Raw genomic sequence first — 21,596 nt, forward strand, 5'->3', positions numbered from 1 at the left:
GAATTCATTAATATCACCACAGCTCAATGCTATAAATTATCTCAGTGGTATGAAAATTCAAATACAATATAAACATGACTAAGGTTCAATCAGACCTTTAAAACCACCCTTTATCTGGCCTAAATTCTGGAGTTCCCCAACTTTTCAAAGTGGATAAAATCTGTTGTGAAAGCTGTACTATAAATTCAGATTTTGACCCAGTATTCTTAAATTTTCATGGAGTATGTTCTTCTTTACATGGAGTCACTTAATATTTTATTTTATTTTGTTGCCAGCCAAGGTGTTCACATACACCTGCTAATACAGTTTCTAATTTAAGAATTTTTTAGTTGTGGCTTTTGAATGCTTGAAATGTTTTACTTTTTTGGTTTCTCTTTTTGATTTTAATAATTATAAATGATAATATATAAATGTGCAAATTATTTTTGATGTCACATTTCTTAGGGAACTAGGTTATGTTTTAAACATTTATTTTTAAAAAATTAGGTAGCTTTTTATCTTTCCAAAGTGGCCAGTAATTTGTAAAATGTGCTATTGGGAATTTAGGCAATAAATAATCAATATATAATCAAAAAATATGAGAAATTATTATTTCTTATAAAATTTAGAGAGCTTGTAGGGAAAGTTTTCTCAATTTGGACTCAAACAAATGCAGAAAAACTCAAGAACTGGTAAATTTGCTGGCCAAAAAGATTGTTTTATAATTAGATGAGCATATTTTTGCCCACTATTATTACAAAAGATCTTCAATTTACATATTGCCCTCATAATTACTGTTTGTAGTTAGTAGTTTATTGGTGTGCTTTAAATAAATATCAAAATACTTAACTAAAATCAAACCTTTTTTTTTTTTTTCCTGTTTATATGACAGAGGCATTCTGGCTTCACCCACTTAAAAACTCATGCTTCTCTCAAGAAATGAAAACTGTCAGCCAATGTTTAAATTACTATAGTTTGACAGTTTCAGATTTTCAAGTAATAACCAATTATTTGATAGGAAATTTCCATTCCCAAAATACCTAAGATAGACTAAAATGATTCATAGGAAAATAGGATAATTTCACCCAACCGAGCTATTTAACCATTTTTGTATGACTTTAAAGTCATTATATTAACAGGTGAATAAGGTAACTCAATGTGTATATCAAACTAATATGAGAATAAAATGTATACTTTAAATAAGCAGCAGCCCAATTTCCTGAAGAAAACCATGCTATTGGAGGTGGCAGTTCTGTGGAGGAGGGCAGAACAACCGCCTACCGCCTCAGCAAGATTTACCAAGGAGTGGGGGACCTGGAGAAAATTCTTTGGGAGGTCTTCTCTCATTTTCTGTTCATGAACATTTTTATCCAAGTGAAGTTGGGCTAAAACTGATCTTATGATAATAGCAAAAACATGTGATTCAAAAAAATAATCAGCTTTCATGGTTCCTAGGATTGGGGTGAACAATCCGCATATGTTTTCTTGGTTAAGGGTTGGGAGATATGATTTATTACACTAATTGTGTTTAAATGCATATCAAATATCAGAGATAAAAATAGGCAATATCTATTTTTTTTATGAATTACTGCCTTGCTACTGGTTATAGCTGAGTGGAACTCTCAAAGTATGAGGCTTAGGGTTATTGTAAGTTTCCAACTTCTAGAGAAATCTGTATGTGTTAAGCTTGCTCATGCACGTGTGAATAATCTCTAATGACAGCAGCAGAAAATGATATAGGCCAGAAGAACAGCATTGACTCTGATAAAGGGGCAGAAACTAACTAATGCTAAAATCACCTAGATTTGAGTGAAAATTGACATTAAGGATTGGTTTGATATAACCAGTAAAGTGTCAGATGTTAGATGGGATTTTTATTTTCTTTTCTGTTTTTAGTCATGTTAGTATAACATAGAGCAATGCAGCTGCTGAGGTGTACAGATAATACTTTTTCCTAATAGTTTCTTAGTTTTAGAAAAGTTTCTTGGAGGATTGTAGGATTTATGATCAGTGTATTCTATTAGGGACAATTTTTGATGATGGGTTGGTTTCCAGTGGTTTAAACTGATGTGTGTCATACCTGTATTTGGTGTTCTTAGGTTCTCTTATTTATAGTAAGTCCTCCTTTCGTTTGCTCTACTCCCCAAGGTTGTCTTTATCCTAAGCCCCTCTCTTCAATAATAGTCCAACCTGAGCAAGGACCATAGGTACTAATGATAGGAAACTGAATTTCTGAAGACTCAAATGAAGATTGGTGTAAATTTCAGAGAATATTCTAGGTTTCCCTTTACATGAATCTCTATCCGCTAGATACAATACATCTGTTATATGTCATTCTGTTTTGACAACTAGCTTGCAAAAATATAATTAACAAAGGATAAAATTTTCTAAAATGCTGGTAAAGTTTGTGTTCATCCATCACTTTAATTATAAAAAATTCTGCCACATTAACAGTTTGGTGTTTTACTTGTTTGTGTTTACTTATAGTGTAAGTTATTTTCTAATATTGATTAATATTAATTTAGAACTGAAAGATAAAAAGAATTTGGCTTTTACATTGTAAGAATAAGCATAATATGTCATCTTGATTTAATTATTTTTACCCTCCCCCCACGCAAAAGAAAAACTTTAAAATATATATATAAAATAAAACGGGAAACTTGAACTCTGAGTTAAAAATTGGCATCTAGGAAGAAAAGTTAGGCCTATCACCTCTAGAGAAGCACACTGGAGCAATAGGGTAATCGTTTATCTATTACTTTTAATTCTATACTTGAAAACCCCTTCAACTAAGGCACATCATAGTGTACAAAAATTAATTTTCAGCAATTTAAAAAATTTTCAATGGTTCTATTTAGTTATAGGGATATTACAGATGAAAATGTTTTCAAGCAACACACATGTTCAACTAACATATAGCCAGTTTTCTAAGTCATGAAATTATCATGTTCTGTAATATATTTTGTCATGCCTTGCATCCCACTGCTATAACCAACAAAGGCTTTGCTCTATAGCTCTTTTTTGTATGCATGCTATGCATTTTAATCAATTTTTTCATAGTAAAAACTTTTAATTTTATTAGAATTTTCTAAATTTTGCATTTGATTTCAAAGATTAAAGAAGGAAAGAAAAAAGGATATGTCTGCCATATTGTTTGAAGTTAACCTTATAATAAGCAAAATGCTTCATGCTTCTAAGAAATAAAAGCTATGCTTTCTCAGAACTCCAAAGTAATATTGTTTATGATCTCTTTGCAGTTAGACCCTGAAGCTAGTACTGTTCTAAAAGAACTTCAGGTTAAACTCAGTGGGGTCCTGGATGAGCTCAGTGTCACTTATGGTGAAAGGTAAGTGGCCTAAGTAATTATTATCCAAATGTATTATAATCATGTCTTCAGTGCTGTCTCTCTCCTCTGACTGTCTAAATCCATTTAACTTGAAGACTCAATTTAAGCATCATCACCTCTGGAAAATCTTCCATGACCCTGCAATTTTATAGTGATATCTTGCTGTTTGCCCCCCAGAACTCTGAGTATCCTGCAGTTGAGGAGCACTGACAACACTATGCTCTAAGTTCTGGTTCACTTGCCTGTTTTCCTCTCATTACTGCATGTTTCTTAAGGGCAGAAATGACATTTCATTGCTCTTTGAAATTCTAGTTTTTAGAGCTTAGCAATTGGCTGTTGAAGGAATAGAGGAAGGAAGAAAGGCAGGGAGAAAATCTTTACATGCATGACAGGGATGAGTTGTATTCATGCCATACATATCAGTGTGGTTCCAAAGAACTGAACTCTTAACCCCATAATTGAATTAAGACAGCCTGCTATGTTTTAGGCTTTAGAAATGTTAATGCAGTTAGCTCACGGGAAACTACTAACACATCTATGTCATGTCTTTTTTTTCCCATTAATTAACTTTGCTTATTAACGGTGTGGTTTTAAAGAATGAGAACTTCATTCTAGATAAACTTCATTTTGGTCTTATAGGAAAAAGCCATCATCTCATCAGCAAATGTTAAAATAAGAAATTAATCACTTATCAATAATATCATTTGCAATATTTTCTCCCAATCAGTAAGTTGTTATTTCATTTTGTTGATGGTTTCTCTAGCTGGGCAGAAGGTTTTAAGTTTAAGTAGGTCTCGGTTGTTTATTTTTGCTTTTATTTCCTTTACTTCAGGAGACAGATCCAAAAAATACCACTGTGATAGTGTTCCGCCTTTCCTTTCCTCTAGGAGATTTATGTATAGTACCCTGTTTTGGGATCTTTAACCCATTTCGAGTTTATTTTTGTATATGGTGTTAGAGAATGTTCTAATTTCATTCTTTTGCATGTAGCTGTCCAGTTTTCCCAGCATGATCTATTGAAGAGACTGTCTTTTCTTGATTGTATATTCTTGCCTCATTTGTCATAGATTAATTGACCATAAGTGCATGAGTTTATCACTGGGCTTTCTGTCCTTTCCATTGACCTCTGTGTCTGTTTTCATGCCAGTGCCATACTGTTTTGATTACTGTAGTATTTTAATATAGTCTGTAGCATAGTCAAAAGTCAGGGAGCATGGGTCCTCCAGCTCTGTTCTTTCTCAAGATACTTTGGCTATTTGAGGTCTTTTGTGTTCCCATACAAATTTTAATTTTTCTTCGTTTCAGTAGTGTGAAAAATGTCATTGTTAATTTGATAGGAATTGCATTGAATCTTTAGATTGCCTTAGGTAGTATAGTCATTTGAACAATACTGATTCTTCCAATCTAAGAATATAGTATTTCTTTCCATTTATTTGTGTGATTCTCAATTTTATTTCATCAGTATTTTATAGTTTTTGAAGTATAGGTCTTTTGCCTTCTTGAGTAGGTTTATTCTTTGGCTGGTTTGTTTGTTTTCTTGGATATAATGGTAAATCAAACACATCTTTGAAGAAGTTCATTAATTTCATACAGAATTCGCTGTAAGTATTAGTTCAATAAATATTGACTTATTATTTTAACCTATGACTTCAGTTCTCAAATAAGATTGAAATTTATTCTTAAGGAGAGGGCTAGCTATCTCTTTGGAATCTAGTAATGACTTATGTGTATTTTGGAAAGACACATGCTTAACAGACAACTACTGATTAGTTTTGCCACTCTTAAATCAGAAAGACTAAAAAGAAAAAGACACAAAGTATCATACTTTTTCTCAAATGTAGGAATGAAGCAAAGTCAAGTCCTATGCTTGGACTCCTCTTTGGTATCAGAGGTGTGTTCATCATCTTCATGGAGAGCCCCTTCACAGTTTAGATGCTGAGCCAGATGCAGTCTTGACGTACTGAGCTTTTAGGCTTCCCTTATAAAAAGAATAATTATCATATTCTGTTGCCATGGATTTATTTTCCACACTACCAACCAAGTCTGTATTTCATACTCAGGGTAGGTGAGAAGTCCATAAGGATCAGTCTGATCATGCAGTAGAGTCAAACTGGATAATTTCAGTTGGAATCCACCTTTCTTTTAGTGTAAATTAGTGGTTGTGAGTTTTAAAATTAAGTGCATAGTTAATTGCCCCAAATCTATTTCATCTGCTGTAATTAAAACCCACAATTAAATTATTTTACTCTATGTAGCTGGCAGGATGATTTTTTTCCGGAAAGCCAGGGCAAAGCCAAACTAAACATCTGAAGCCTGGGTCTCTGGGTTATAATACACACATAGGAAACCCACCTGGGAACTGAGACTAAGTGAGATAAAACTTCAGTGATATCTTAACGATGTTCTTAATGTTTTCTAAACCTTTGCCACTCAGGTTTCTGCTTATGCTCATATCTTGCAGTTTAGTTCTTTGGTTTATTACACTTCTTTCAATCTTGGGTACCAGTGGCTAGCTGGATTAAATAAATTTTAAAAATCAGGAACATTTCATAGGAATTCTGTGTGTGTTCTGTGGCTTCTCAAGTGCTCATAGAGTCTGTCATTATTATCTGGTACTGTGTGTGTATTGTGTGTGTGTATGTGTGTTCAGTTGCTTGAGTCATGTCCAACTCTTTGGACTATAGCCTGCCAGGCTCTTCTGTTCATGGGATTCTCCAGGCAAGAATATTGGAGTGGGTTGCCATGCTCTTCTCCAGGAGACCTTCTCAACCCAGGGTTCAAACCAGTGTCTTCTGCATCACAGGTGGATTCTTTACTGCTGAGCCACCCGAAGCCCTACTGATTAATAAAAACTTTTCAAGCAGAAAATGGATAGAAAAAAAGACTCTTTAGGTGACTTTACCAAAAGTTGATAGAGACAGAAGATTTTCAGGTCAGATGCTAGTATTGATTCAGCCTGGATTAATGGTAGGGTAGAAGAGCATTCTCTCTTATTCTCTGGTAATCCTTCCTCCATATGTCTGATCCCACACACAGAGCTGTCTTCTGGTGGGTGTTTACCATCTGGGTCTGTTGTAGGAGCCTGTTTGTACATTTTTGGATCATGAGTATCATACCTTCTGCTCAGTCAAGCCTCCACCTCAATTCACTGATTTAAGAATCAGTTCTAAGAAAGTAGCTATTTCAAAGGTGCTTAATACTACAGTCAGCTGGATCACTGATGACCTAGTGGTAAATCAACCAGGTCAAATGTTTTCCAACATGATTTACCTTTCCTGTATATTGCTCCAAGTACCTACCGCTACTTATTGTTGCTGTTCAGTCGCTAAGTCACGTTCGACTCTTTGCATCCTCATGGACTACAACACACCCGGCTCCTCTGTCCTCCACTATCTCCCAGAGTTTGCCCAGATTCATGTCCACTGAGTCAGTGATGCAATCTAACCACCTTATCCTCTGCCACCCCTTTGTCTATTCCCTTCAATCTTTCCCAGAACCAGGGTCTTTCCCAGTGAGTCGGTTCTTTGCATCAGGTGGCCAAAGTATTGAAGCTTCAGCATCAGTCCTTCCAATGAATATTCAGGGTTGATTTCCTTTAGGATCTACTGCTTGGATCTCCTTAAAGTCCAAGGGACTCTCAAGAGTCTTCTCCAGCACCACAGTCTGAAAGCATTAATTCTTTGGTGTTCAGCCTACTTTCTCATCATGCACAATTACTGGAAAACCATAGCTTTGACCATGTGGACTTTTGTTGGCAAATAATTGTCTCTGCTTTTTAATATGCTATCTAGGTCTGTCATAGCTTTTCTCCCAAGGAGTAAGTGTATTTTAATTTCATGGCTGCAGTCACTGTCCACAGTGATTTTGGAGCTAAGAAAAGAAAATCTATCACTGTTTCCACTTTTTCCCCATCTGTTTGCCATGAAGTGATGGGACCAGATGCCATGATATTCATTTCTTTAATGTAGATTTTTAAGCCAGCTTTTGCACTCTTCTCTTTCACCCTTATCAAGAGGCTTTTTAGTTGCTCTTTACTTTCTGCCATTAGAGTGGTATCATCTTCATATCTGAGGTTGTTGATTTCTCTTGACAGTCTTGATTCCAGCTTGTGATTCATCTACCCAGATGCAGATGTAGATGTATCTGCATCTAACTTAAATAAATAGGATGAAAATATACAGTCTTGATACACTCCTTTCCCAGTTTTGAACCAGTCCATTGTTCCATTTCTGCTTCTAACTGTTGCTTCTTGACTAGCACACAGTACAGGTTTCTTATTATTATTACCTGGTAACTCCTTCTCACCATTCCCAAGATGTGATTAATTTACCCTCATTATCCTAACTGGCTTTTTTCTTGCCTGCTTGTGTGTGTCTTATAATCACACTTATTGTTGAAGTTGAGAGTAACAGACAATACAGAGGGCTACTGGATATGCTCAGAGTCTCCGCTATTTAAATCTCTTAGTATTTTCTGCTGTTTACTTCAGTTCAGTCACTCAGTCATGTCCAATTCTTTGCAACCCCATGAATCACAGCATGCCAGGCCTCCCTGTCTATCACCAACTCCCGGAGTTCACTCAGACTCACGTCCATCAAGCCAGTGATGCCATCCAGCCATCTCATCCTCTGTCGTCCCCTTCTCCTCCTGCCCACAATCCCTCCCAGCATCAGAGTCTTTTCCAATGAGTCAACTCTTCATATGAGGTGGCCAAAGTACTGGAGTTTCAGCTTTAGCATCATTCCTTTCAAAGAAATCCCAGGGCTGATCTCTTTCAGAACGGACAGATTGGATCTCCTCTCAGTCCAAGGGACTCTCAAGAGTCTTCTGCAACACCACAGTTCAAAAGCATCAATTCTTTGGTGCTCAGCTTTCTTCATAGTCCAACTCTCACATCCATACATGACCACTGGAAAAACCATAGCCTTGACTAGACGGACCTTAGTCAGCAAAGTAATGTCTCTGCTTTTGAATATGCTATCTAGGTTGGTCATAACTTTTCTTCCAAGGAGTAAGCGTCTTTTAATTTCATGGCTGCAGTCACCACCTGCAGTGATTTTGGAACCTCAAAAATATAAAGTCTGACACTGTTTCAACTGTTTCCCCGTCTATTTCCCATGAAGTGATGGGACCAAATGCCATGATCTTCGTTTTCTGAATGTTGAGCTTTAAGCCAACTTTTTCACTCTCCTCTTTCACTTTCGTCAAGAGGCTTTTTAGTTCCTCTTCACTTTCTGCCATAGGGTGGGGTCATCTGCATATCTGAGGTTATTGATATTTCTACTGGCAATCTTGATTCCAGCTTGTGCTTCTTCCAGCCCAGCATTTCTCATGATGTACTCTGCATAGAAGTTAAATAAGCAGGGTGACAATATACAGCTTTGACATACTCCTTTCCCTATTTGGAACCAATCTGTTGTTCCATATCCAGTTCTAACTGTTGCTTCCTGACCTGCATATAGGTTTCTCAAGAGGCAGACCAGGTGGTCTGGTATTGTCATCTCTTTCAGAATTTTCCAGTTTATTGTGATCCACACAATCAAAGGCTTTGGCATAGTCAATAAAGCAGAAATAGATGTTTTTCTGGAACTCTCTTGCTTTTTCATGATCCAGTGGATGTTGGCAATTTGATCTCTGGTTCCTCTGCCTTTTCTAAAACCAGCTGGAACATCTGGAAGTTCATGGTTCACGTATTGCTGAAGCCTGTATTGGAGAATTTTGAGCATTACTTTACCAGCGTGTGAGATGAGTGCAAGTGTGCGGTAGTTTGAGCGTTCTTTGGCATTGCCTTTCTTTGGGATTGGAATGAAAACTGACCTTTCCCAGTCCTGTGGCCACTGCTGACGTTTCCAAATTTGCTGGCATATTGAGTGCAGCACTTTCACAGCCTCATCTTTCAGGATTTGAAATAGCTCCATTGGAATGCCATCACCTCCACTTGCTTTGTTCATAGTGATGCTTCCTAAGGCCCACTTGACTTCACATTCCAGGATGTCTGGCACCAGATGAGTGATCACACCATTGTGATTATCTAGGTCATGAAGATCTTTTTGTATAGTTTTTCTGTGTATTCTTGCTACCTCTTCTTAATATCTTCTGCTTCTGTTAGGTCCATACCATTTCTGTCCTTTATCGAGCCCAGCTTTGCATGAAATGTTCCCTTGGTATCTCTAATTTTCTTGAAGAGATCTCTAGTCTTTCCCATTCTGTTCTTTTCGTCTATTTCTTTGCATTGATCGCTGAGGAAGGCTTTCATATCTCTTCTTGGTATTCTTTGGAACTCTGCATTCATATGCTTATATCTTTCCTTTTCTCCTTTGCTTTTCGCTTCTCTTCTTTTCACAGCTATTTGTAAGGCCTCCCCAGACAGCCATTTTGCTTTTTTGCATTTCTTTTCCATGGGGATGGTCTTGATCCCTGTCTCCTGTACAATGTCACGAACCTCCGTCCATAGTTCATCAGGCACTCTATCTATCAGATCTAGGCCCTTAAATCTATTTCTCACTTCCACTGTATTATCATAAGGGATATGATTTATGTCATACCTGAATGGTCTAGTGGTTTCCCCTACTTTCTTCAATTTAAGTCTGAATTTGGTAATAAGGAGTTCATGATCTGAGCCACAGTCAGCTCCTGGTTTTGTTTTTGTTGACTGTATAGAGCTTCTCCATCTTTGGCTGCAAATAATATAATCAGTCTGATTTTGGTGTTGACCATCTGGTGATGTCCATGTGTAGAGTCTTCTCATGTGTTGTTGGAAGAGGGTGTTTGCTATGACCAGTGCATTTTCTTGGCAAAATTCTATAAGTCTTTGCCCTGCATTCCGTATTCCAAGGCCAGATTTGCCTGTTACTCCAGGCTGTTTAGTTAGGAACCACCAAAGTTGGTGTAGGAGGATATAAAGAGTGAAAACTATAATACTAAGGATTACACCTCACAGATTTAGTTAAATCTTTTTTTAGTCTTTCTTGAGGGCCTGCCTATGTTGGGTTAAAGTGTATTTAATAAGTAACTTAATGTTTAATTGCATTTATTTGCTGCTGTTGTTGTTCAGTCACTCAGTCATGTCCAACTCTTTGCCACCCCCTTGACTGCAGCACCCAGGCTTGCCTGTCCTTCACTATCTCCAGGAGTTTGCTCAAACTCATTGCCAATGAATCAGTGATGCCAACCAATCATCTCATCCTCTGTCACCCCCTTTTCCTCCTGCTTTCAGTCTTTCCCAGCATCAGTATCTTTCCCAGTGAGTCAGTTCTTTGCATCAGGTGGCCAGAGTATTGGAGTTTCAGCTTCAGCATCATTCCAGTGAATATTCAGGACTGATTTCCTTTAGGATGGACTAGTTGTATCTCCTTGCAGTCCAAGGGACTCTCAAGAGTCTTCTCCAAAACCACAGCTCAAAAGCATCAATTTTTTAGCTCTCAGCCTTTTTTATGGTCTAATTCTTATATCTATAAATGATTACTGGAAAAACCATAGTTTTGACTATACAGACCTTTGTTGGCAAAGTGATGTCTCTGCTTTTTAATGCACTGTCCAGGTTTTTCATAGGTTTTCTTCCAAGGAGCAAGTGTCTTTTAATTTCATGGCTGCAATCACCATCCATTGATATTTTGGAGCCCAAGAAAATAGTCTGTCACTGTTTCCATTTTTACCCATCTATTTGCCATGAAGTGATAGGACTGGATGCCATGATCTTCAATTGTTGAATGTTGAATTTTAAGCCAGATTTTTCACTATCCTCTTTCAGCTTCATCAAGAGGCTCTTTAGTTCCTCTTCGCTTTCTGCCATTAGAGTGGTATCATCTGCATATCTGAAGTGATTGATATTTCTCCCAGCAAACTTGATCCCAGCTTGTGCTTCACCCAGACCAGCATTTTGCATGATATACTCTGCATCTTATTTAAATAAGCAGGGTGACAATATACAGCCTTGACATACCCCTTTCCCAGTTTTGGAACAGTCCATTGTTCCATGTCTGGTTCTAATTGTTGCTTCTTGACCAGTATACCAGTTTCTCAGGAGGCAGGTAAGGTAGTGTGGTATTCCCATCTCCTTATGAATTTTCCACTGTTTGTTGTGATCCACACAGTCAAAGGTTTTAGTACCATCAATGAAGCACATGTTTTTCTGGAATTCCCTTCCTTTTTCTGTGATCCAACAGATATTGCCAGTTTGATCTCTTGTTCCTTTGCCTGTTGTAAATCCAGCTTGTACATCTAGAAGTTCTTGGTTCATGTACTGTTGAAGCCTAGGTTGAATGATTTTGAGCATAACCTTGCTAGCATGTAAAATGACTGCAATTGTACAGTACTTGAATGCTCTTTGGCATTGTCTTTCTTTTGGAATGAAAACTGACCTTTTCCAGTCCTGTAGCCATTGATGAGTTTCCAAATCTGTTAGCATATTGAGTGCAGCACTTTAACAGCATTATCTTTTAGGATTTGAAATAGCTCGGCTGGAATTCCATCACCTCCACTAGCTTTGTAGTAATGCTTCTTAGGCCCACTTGACTTCACTCTCCAGGATGTCTGGCTCTAGATGAGTGATCATACCAGCATGGTTATCCAGATCATTAAGACCTTTTTTCTATAGTTCTTCTGTGCATTCTTGCCACCTCTTATTTGCTTTAAGCTATCAGTATGATATTAGTTACTTATATAGATTATGCAAGGAGAAGTATTTCTTGTTACTTATATTAACATTATTGTGTCTATTGGTTAATAGATTAGCCCAGTGTAACACCTTGGGGTTGATTTTGCTTTTGTTGATATTAAGATAAAGTAATTGTTGAGCTTGAATGCTTTTATTAAAAAATTTATTATAGTTGCTTTACAATGTTGTGCTAATTTATGCCAAACAGCAAAGTGAATCAGCTGTAAGTATACATATATCCCTTCCTTTTTGGAGTTCCTTCTCATTGGGGTTACCACAGAGCATTGAGTAGAGTACTCTATGCTATACAGTAGGTTTTCATTAGTTATCTATTTTATACATGGTAGTGTGTATATGTCAATTTCAGTCTCCCAATTCAGCCCAGCCCCTCCATGCCACCTTTGGTATTCTATATGTTTGTTCTCTGGGTCTATGTCTCTATTTCTGCTTTGCAAATAGTTTCATTAGTACCTTTTTTCTAGATCCCACATATATGCATTACTATAAAATTTCCCTTTTTTCCTTTTCTCCTTCTGACTTCACTCTGTATGGCAGTCTCTAGGTCCATCAATGTCTCTACAAATGACACAATTCCATTCCTTTTTATGGCTGAGTTATATGTATGTATGTATGTGTGTGTATGTATGTGTATATATATGTGTGTGTGTGTGTGTGTGTATATATATATGGCATATTCTTCTGTTGATGGAAACTTAGCTTGCTTTCATGTCCTGGCTATTGTAGTGCTGCAGTGAACTTTGGGGTGCATATATCTTTTGAAATTATGGTTTTCTCTGGGTATATGCCCAGGAGTGGGATTTCTGGGTCATATAGTGTTCTATTTTCTGTTTTTTGAGGAACCTCCATACTGTTCTCCATAATGGTTGTACCAGTTTACATTCCCACCAATAGTTTAGAAGGGTTCCCTTTTCTCCACACCCTCTCCAGCATTTATTGTTTGTAAATTTTTTGATGGCCATTCTGACCAGTGTGATATGATAGTTTTGATTTGCACTTGTCTGATAATTAGTAATGCTGATATCTTTTCATATGCCTGTGGTCCATCTGTATGCTTTCTTTGGAGAAATGCCTGTTTAGGTCTTCTACCCATTTTTTGATGGTGTTCTTTGTTTTTATATTGAGCTGCAAGAGCTGTTTGTATATTTTGGAGATTAATCCTTGTCAGTTGCTTCATATATTTTCTCCCATTCTGAGGGTGTCTTTTTGTCTTGTTTATGGTTTTCTTTGCTGTACAAAAGCTTTTAAGTTTACTTAGATGCCACTTGTTTGTTTTTGTTTTTATTTTCATTACTCTAAGAAGTGGGTCAAAAAAGATTTTGTTGTGACTTATGTCAAAGAGTATTCTGCCTATGTTTTCCTGTTAGAGACTTATAGTGTCTGGCTTTACATTTAGGTCTTTAATGCACTTGAGGTTATTTTTGTGTATGGTGTGAGAGAGTGTTCTAATTTCATTCTTTTAGCTTTAGCTCTCCAGTTTTCCTAGTACCACTTATTGAAGAGACAGACTTTTCTCCATTTTATATTCTTGGCTTCTTTGTCATAGATTAGGTGACCATAGGTGAGAGGGTTAATCTCTGGGCTTTCTGTCCTGTTCCATTGATCTGTATTTGTGTGTGTGTGTGTGTCTGTGTGTGTGTGTGTGTGTGTGTGTGTGCGTGCATGCGTGCATGCATGTGTGTGTGCGTGCGTGTGTGTGTGTCCATACTGTCTTGATTACTGTAGCTTTGTAGCACAGTCTGAAGTCAGGGAGCCTGATTCCTCCAACTCCATTTTTTCTTTCTTATGATTGCTTTTGGCTATTTGGGGTCTTCTGTGTTTCCATACAAATTGTAAAATTTTTTGTTCTAATTCTGTGAAAAATGTTATTGGTAACTTGATAGAGATTGCTTTGAATCTGTAGATTGCTTTGGATAATATAGTTGTTTTCACAATATTGATTCTTCTGATCCAAGAATATGGTATATCTATCCATCTGTCTATGTGGTCATTCTTTCTTTCATCAGTATCTTATAGTTTTCTGAGTACAGATCTTTTGCCTCCTTAGGTAGGTTTATTCCTAGGTATTTTTTGTTGTTGTTTTTTCAATTGGATTGTTTCCTTATTTTCTTTCCCTGATCTTTTTTGCTAGTGTATAGGAATGCAAGAGATTTCTGTGTTTTAATTTTGTATCATACAGCTTCATCAAATTCATTGATTAGTACCAGTAGATTTCTGGTGGCCTCTTTAGGATTCCTTATATATAGTATTATGTCATGTGTAAACAGTGACAGTTTTACTTCTCTTTCAATTTGGATTCTTTTTCCTCTCTGATTGCCATGGCTAGGACTTCCAAAATTATGCTGAATAATAGTGGCAAGAATGGACATCCTTGTCTTATTCCTGATTTTAGAGGAAATGCTTTCAGTTTTTCACCATTGGGCATATTGTTATTAATAGCTGTGGGTTTGTCAAATATGGCCTTTATTAATTAAGGTAAGTTCCCTCTATGCCTACATTCTGAAGAGCTTTTTAAGGTAAGTTCCCTCTATGCCTACATTCTGAAGAGCTTTTTAATTGTAAATGGGTGTTGAATTTTGTCAAAAGCTTTTCCTGCATCTATTGAGATGATCATAGAGTTTTTATTCCTCTGTTGGTTAGTGTGGTGTATTACACTGGTTGGTTTGTGTATGTTGCAGAATCCTTGCATCCCTGGGATAAATCCCACTTGATCATGGTGTATGACACTTTTATATGTTGTTAGATTCTATTTGCTAGTACTTTGTTGGGGATTTTTGCTTCTGTGTTCATCAGTGATACTTGTCTGTCATTTTTGTGGATGTGGATATGTGATATCTTTGTCTGGTTTTGGTATCAGGGTGATGGCCTTATAGAATGAGCTTGGGAGTGTTCCTCCCTCAAAAGTTTTTTGTTTTTTTTTTTGAAGAGTTTGAGAAGGACGGTTGTTAGCTTTTCTCTAAATGTTTGATAAAGTTTGCCTGTGAAGCTATCTGTTCCTGAACTTTTATTTGCTGGAAGATTTTTAATCAGTTTCAATTTCATTACTGGTGATTGGTCTGTTCACATTTTCTATTTCTTCCTGGTTTAGTCTTGGAAGGCTGTGCCTTTCTAAAAATCGGTCCATGTCTTCCATTTTATTGGCATACAATTGCTTGTAATAGTCTTACTATCCTTTGTATTTCTATGGTATCAATTTGTAATTTCTCCTTTTTCATTTCTATTGGGTTGGCCAAAATATTTGTTTGGGTTTTTTTCTGTAAGATGTAATGGAAAAACTGGAACAAACTTCTTGGCCAGCCCAATAATTTTATGGCTTTGAAGCTTCTTCCTTTTTTTTGATAGTCTGGCTAAAGCTTTATCAATTTTGTTTATCAAAGAACCAGCTTTTAGTTTTATTGATCTTTGCTATTGTTTTCATTTCTAGTTTACTTCTGTTCTAAATTTTATGATTCTTTCCTTCTGCTAACTTAGCATTTTGCTGCTTGTTCTTTCTCTAGTTGCTTTAGGTGTAAGGTTAGGTTGTTTGAGATTTTTCTCATTTCTTAAGGTAGGATTATATTGCTATAAACTTCCCTCTTAGAAAAGCATTTGCTGCATCCCATAGGTTTTGAGTCACCATGTTTTCATTGTCATTTGTTTCTATGTATCTTTTGATTTCCTCAGTGATCTCTTGGTTATTTAGTAGCATATTAATTAGCCTCCACGTGTTTGTACTTTTTACAGCTTTTTTTCTTGTAATCGATGTCTAATCTCATAGTGTTGTGGTTGGAAAAGATGCTTGTTATGACTTCAAATTTCTTACATTTATCAAGACTTGATTTGTGACTCAGAATGTGATGTATCCTGGAGAATGTTCCATGTACACTTGAGAATAAAGGGTATTCTGCTGCTTTCAGGTGGAGTGTCCTATATATTTCAGTTGAGTCTGTCTGATCTAGTGTGTCATTTAAAGCTTGTGTTTACTTATTAATTTTCTGTCTGGATGATCTGTCCATTGGTATAAGTGGGGTGTTAAATTTCCCCACTATTATTGGTTTGCTGTTGAGTCCCCCTTTTATGGCTGTTAGCATTTCTTTTAATGTATCGAGGTGCTCCTATGTTAGGTACATAAATATTTATCATTGTTATATCTTCTTCTTGGATTGATCCCTTGACCACTAGGTAGTGTCTTTCCTTGTCCCTTATAACAGTCTTTATTTTAAGGTCTATTTTGTCTGATATAAGTATTACTACTCTGCTTTCTTTCTATTTCCATTTGTATGAAATATCTTTTTCCAACCCCTCACTTTCAGTCTTTATGTGTCTCTAGGTCTGAAGTGGATGTCTTATAGACAGCATTTATATATAGGTCTTGTTTTTTTAACCCATCCAGCCTGTCTGTGTCTTTTGATTAGAACATTTAATCGATTTATATCAGGTAATTATTCATATGCATGCTTAGTCATGTCCAGCTCTTTGAAACCGCATGGACTGCAGCCTGCCAGGCTCCTCTGTCTATGGGGATTCTCCAGGCAAGTAGAATGGAGTGGGTTCCCATGCCTTCCTCCCAGGGGATCTTCCCAACCCATGGATTGAACTCAGGTCTCCTTCATTGCAGGCAGATTCTTTACTGTCTGAGCCACCAGGGATGTGCTCCTATTACCATTTTCTTAATTGTTTTGGGTCTGTTTTTGTAGGTCTTTTCTTCTCTTATGTTTCCCACCTAGAGAAGTTCCTTCAACATTTGTTGTAAGGCTGTTTTGGTGATATTGCATTCTTTTAAGCTCTGCTTCTCTTTAAAGCTTCTAATTTCTCCATCGAATCTGAATGAGATACTTGCTGGGTAGAGTAATCTAGGTTGTAGGTTTTTCCCTTTCATCAGTTCAAATATATTCTGCCACTCCCTAAGGCCTGTAGAGTTTCTCCTGAAAAATCAGTTGGTAATCTTATGGGGGTTCACTTGTATGTTATTTTTTGCTTATCATTTGCTGCTTTTAATATTTTTTCTTTGAATGTAATTTTTGTTAGTTTGATTAGTATGTGTCTTGGCATATTTCTCCTTGAGTTTGAGACTCTCTATGCTTCCTGTACTTAGTGGCTGCTTTTAAGCTAACTAAGGTGTTTATTTTGGAGAAGGAAATGGCAACCCACTCCAGTGTTCTTGCCTGGAGAATCCCAGGGACAGAGGAGCCTGGTGGGCTGCCGTCTATGGGGTCACACACAGTCGGACACGACTGAAGTGACTTAGCAGCAAGGTGTTTATTTACTCTTTTGATAAGGTTTCTAAAAAGCTATACCTTTTTAGATTAACATTTAAAAATACATTAAAAGTTATAACTTTTGGGTAATTTTTAAAGTTGAACTAACATTGTTTTCTTGGACAACCAGCTATCACCAGCCTTGTTAGGCTTGTCACCTCTACTTATACGTTTTTTATTTTGCTACAAAGATGAGTTTGTCCTACAAACTGTTCATAAGGAGCTTTTCTTGTTTCAGTATATTTAGCTTAAGTTCTCTTCATTAAATGTTTAGTTAAATCATTATACAAATGGTAAAAGGGGTAAACTTTGCTTTTTATTACTTTTAATGCTTCTTTCATCATTCCTTTACAGTACTTTCTCTATAGAGCTAAAGAGAAATTTTAATTAATTTAATTTTTAATTTTAATTAAAATTTTAATTTTTTAATTTTAATTTTCTATCTCCTATACTTTAAATGTTAAGCAAATTATTAATTTGCTTGTGGTAGTAAAATTTAAAGGATGATTTTGTCTAGTTTTACTTCAGAGTGTTCATAGATTATGAAATATCCTAGGTGGTAAACTAAGTGGTTTTATTTAAGCTATGCCTTGATTTATCCAAGCCCACTTTCCAGTGTGCTTACCTTTACAACTTGTCTCCTCTCATACAGTTAGTGTTTGTTAATACTGGACTGAGCCTAGAAGTTGGCTTGCCAATATAGGGTTGCCAGATAAAATACAGCATATGTCAAATTAAATTTGAACTCCATATAAAAATAGGCAATATTTAGTATAAATATGCCCCAAATACTACATGGGGCATACTTACACTAAAAAAAAAAAAAAATCACTATCTGAAATTAAAACTACCCAGGCATTCTGTGTTTTAATATGCTAAGCTAGGCTAGAGGTAGAGGCCAGACAATGGAAGAGGAGCAGCCAGTGAGGCTGAAGGAAAGCCAAGAAGGTTTTGAGTCCCAGAGGCTAACTGAAGAAGGAGTAACCAACTGTTAAAAACCAGTAAGAAAATGTCATTTAAAACAGTGCTTTGAGAAATTCAGCTGTTACCGGGAGAGATGGGGACCGAATGATCCCCCACTCAAATTAAATTCAACCCAAAAAGCATCTTTCTTATCTTCTTTACATATAAGGGTTCCAAGTAAGTTTTCATTGCAACAAAAAACTTTGCAGCTGAACAATAAGTTTGAAAACTAATGAGCAAAGGAAATCATGCCATTGGAAACAAATCAAACTCCCTGGGGTGAATTTAACAGACACAGGCAAAGGAAACCATAATTATTTGCTTTATTCCATAATTTATATTCTCTATTTTCAGTTTCCAGCTTATCATTGAAGGGTGTATAAAACAAATGAGTTTCGAACTAAATCAAATGAGAGCAAATGGAAATACTGCATCTAATAAGAACAGTGCAGCTATGGATGCAGAGATTGTATTAAGACCTCTCATGGACTTCTTGGACAAAACGTAAGTATTCTGCTCAATTTTCTCTTTATACACTGCCTTAAGTTCAACAGATATGCATTTGAGGGGGGGAAATCATTTTCCTCTATGTAGGACAGTTTTAAAGGGCTTCTACAGAAATAGATCAGTTCATTAACAAAAAAACAAAACTCTTAATTCATTACTAGATGGGAAAATAGAAGGAATGACTATGTACAGAAAAGGAAAAGTGGAGAGGAAATAAGTATTGGTAACTAAGGAGGCTGCTATTCTGAGGCACAGAGAGATTAGGATTTTCATGCTTCTCAGATAACATTTGGACGTGGAGATAGATAGAAGTGAGTCCAGAATATCCAAGTTCATGCCGGAAACCTGCTGAAGAAGATAATAGCACAAATATGACTATCAGCCCAGAGACAAGTAAATTGCTGCCTTGTCCCACCTTCATCAGCTATTTACTTAGTGTCCATTTGCATCAAACGCTATAATCTAGACACTGGACAGTGATGATGGAGAGTCAAAGTACTTGACTCCATTGAGATTTCAGTTCAGTAGTGGTGGAATGGGTGGGAAAGGAGGCCTTCATGACCAACTAAGATAGTGTTCTTAACTAAAAAGGTTAGCTTGTTTCCCTTTCTATTTGGTCACTTCCTCTTAGAAGTTCTAGTTTGGTAAGTTTGGAGTAGGCACCTGTAGTTTCAAATGTGTCCAAAATTGGAAACCATTGATCCAAAACAACAAGAGGTATGATTTCTTCAACGGTGATACTTGAAACCAGAACTGAAAGTAGAAAAGGAGAACATAATTTTGAATGCCTACCAAGGGACCAGCGTAATATCTACTACTTTACTTATATTACCTCATTTAATATTGTTGTGACAAATTAATTAATACCAATGAGACCAAGATAAATAAGGATACATTACCTTTTGTTAAAGATAGGAACAGCAAAGAAGGAATTAGTAAGAACCTTCCCTATATATTAATAACTTCTCCTTTAATTTCATTTCCCTTTGCTTATAACCTTACTGCATAAGTAACACTAATGTTCTTATCACTTTAATTTTAGTATTTGTTATAAAAATTCTTATTTTCTGTTTGCTGTGAAGAAATATATAGAAGAGAGGTGAATAGGTAATTAGGTAGCTTAGCAAGAAATAGGCAGGTGGTGTAGAAGAAAAAATTAGAAGAAAGGAGGGAGAGAAGAGGAAGAAAGAGGAAAAGCCATCTTCATATCTTTAGGTTCTTACTAGACACTTTTACTCTTATCACCTAATTTCCTAACAACCCCTTGATGTTTTTGTCATGACTCTTTTCTATGGATGAGACAATTGATTCACAGAAACTACCATTTAGTTGTGACTGTGATGGTGAGTGGAGAGCAGGATAAAACAATCCTAAACCTCTTAAAACTCCTACCAGAATGCCTTCTGTTTAGAGATTTCCAGTCAGCAGTTCAGAGGTACACATTTATCACTGGCAGAACTATTTATTTTTGCATATGCTATAACCAAGAGTTGTGAAACATACAGAAAGTTTTGAATTATTCCAGTACTGTTACCTACTAGGGCTTCCTAGGTGCTGTAGTGGTGAAGAATCTGCCTGTCCATACAGGAGACACAAGAGTTGCAGCTTTGATCCCTCAGTAGGGAAGAAGGAAAGATTCCTTCTTCCCCCGCCAAGACCTCACTACTCTATAAAACATTCCTGGAGAAGGAAATGGCAACCCACTCCAGTATTCTACTAGTTAAGCAACTCTGACTCCATTTCAGCATCCATAAAACAGAGCTAATACATAAACTAGGTTGGCCCTTCTTTTCAATATATTTCAATTATTGTTTTAGTCAGTCTTAAAATAGTCTCTTCTATATCTAATTATACTTTATTGTATCATCATATGTAACTTCCTCACATTCTTAGTAGAAAGAGACTATAAAAATAGAAAAACATCAGTGAACTTTAAAAATCGGTAAGATTTTAAAATTTGAGGAAGAGATAGGCATGGAGAGCTTGGAAATTTGAGGGCTAATACAGAATGTATAACCATAAATCTACTTATTAGGGGACCTTTTAAAAAGTCAGATATCAGTTCTGTTCTCAAGGAACTAACAGTTTAGAAAGAAAAAAAAAGAAAAGTATAGCAGATAAATGAGATAAGGGATGATACAGTAGTCTCCTATTCAGATGATCAGCATAATTATCATTTGTGTTAGGTCTTCTTTAAAGGCAAATAGGGTTTGTATGTATGAAAATGGGAGATGGGAATTCCAGAGGGAGGGAAAAACAAGTGGATACCTTTTTATAAAAATGTGGTCAACTGTATGGCAAGATATCTCTCTTGTCAGCAAGTATATATAACATTTGAAAATTGTCTGGTTAATTGGTTCTGTGATCAGTCAAAATAGACAGTTCAGGTTCCAAAATATATGTGTTCAGCTTACATTACCAAGTTGGTTAACTCTGACTAAATTAAGGAAGCAATTGCTAGATTTCCCCTCTGTTTTTTGTTATTTAAAATGAATTATTAAGGCCAAAAGTCTTCAAGGTGGTTTTGAGATGATCCCCTTAAAAACTGTGTTATATTATAAATGTACAGGCTCTCTTTGTGTAGCCTCCCTAAGTATTATACAACACTTTATGCTTCATTTTCCCCACCAAGACCTCACTACTCTATAAAACAAACTATAAGGCCATTTCCAGCTAATAGAAATCCCATGCAGAGCTGCAAACATATCAACAATTTTATTCTTATTGGTTCAAGTCCAGTTTAAACAGAGTTAGACAGCACACCAAGTACATGAGCTGACCATAAAAACAAGATCAGTTTTTAAACTCAGACCTTTAGCAAATGGAAATGACACAGCTGTTGCAAAATTGGCAGATTTGTTGTGTCTCAAATCATCCAAAGAATTTCTCT

At 36.3% G+C, this 21,596-nt stretch overlaps 1 protein-coding gene across 1 annotated transcript in view; it reads left to right on the forward strand.

Moving 5' to 3' along the window:
- Positions 1–21,596, forward strand: part of UNC13C (unc-13 homolog C) — a 678,662-nt gene that overhangs the window by 575,359 nt on the left and 81,707 nt on the right. The window contains exons 27-28 of the mRNA XM_005685753.3: positions 3,237–3,325; positions 18,554–18,703. Of these exons, the coding sequence (XP_005685810.2) occupies positions 3,237–3,325; positions 18,554–18,703 (239 nt within the window). The remainder of the gene's footprint in view (positions 1–3,236; positions 3,326–18,553; positions 18,704–21,596) is intronic.

The sequence above is a fragment of the Capra hircus genome, chromosome 10, assembly GCF_001704415.2.
Source record: "Capra hircus breed San Clemente chromosome 10, ASM170441v1, whole genome shotgun sequence".
NCBI classification, from domain to species: Eukaryota; Metazoa; Chordata; class Mammalia; order Artiodactyla; family Bovidae; genus Capra; species Capra hircus.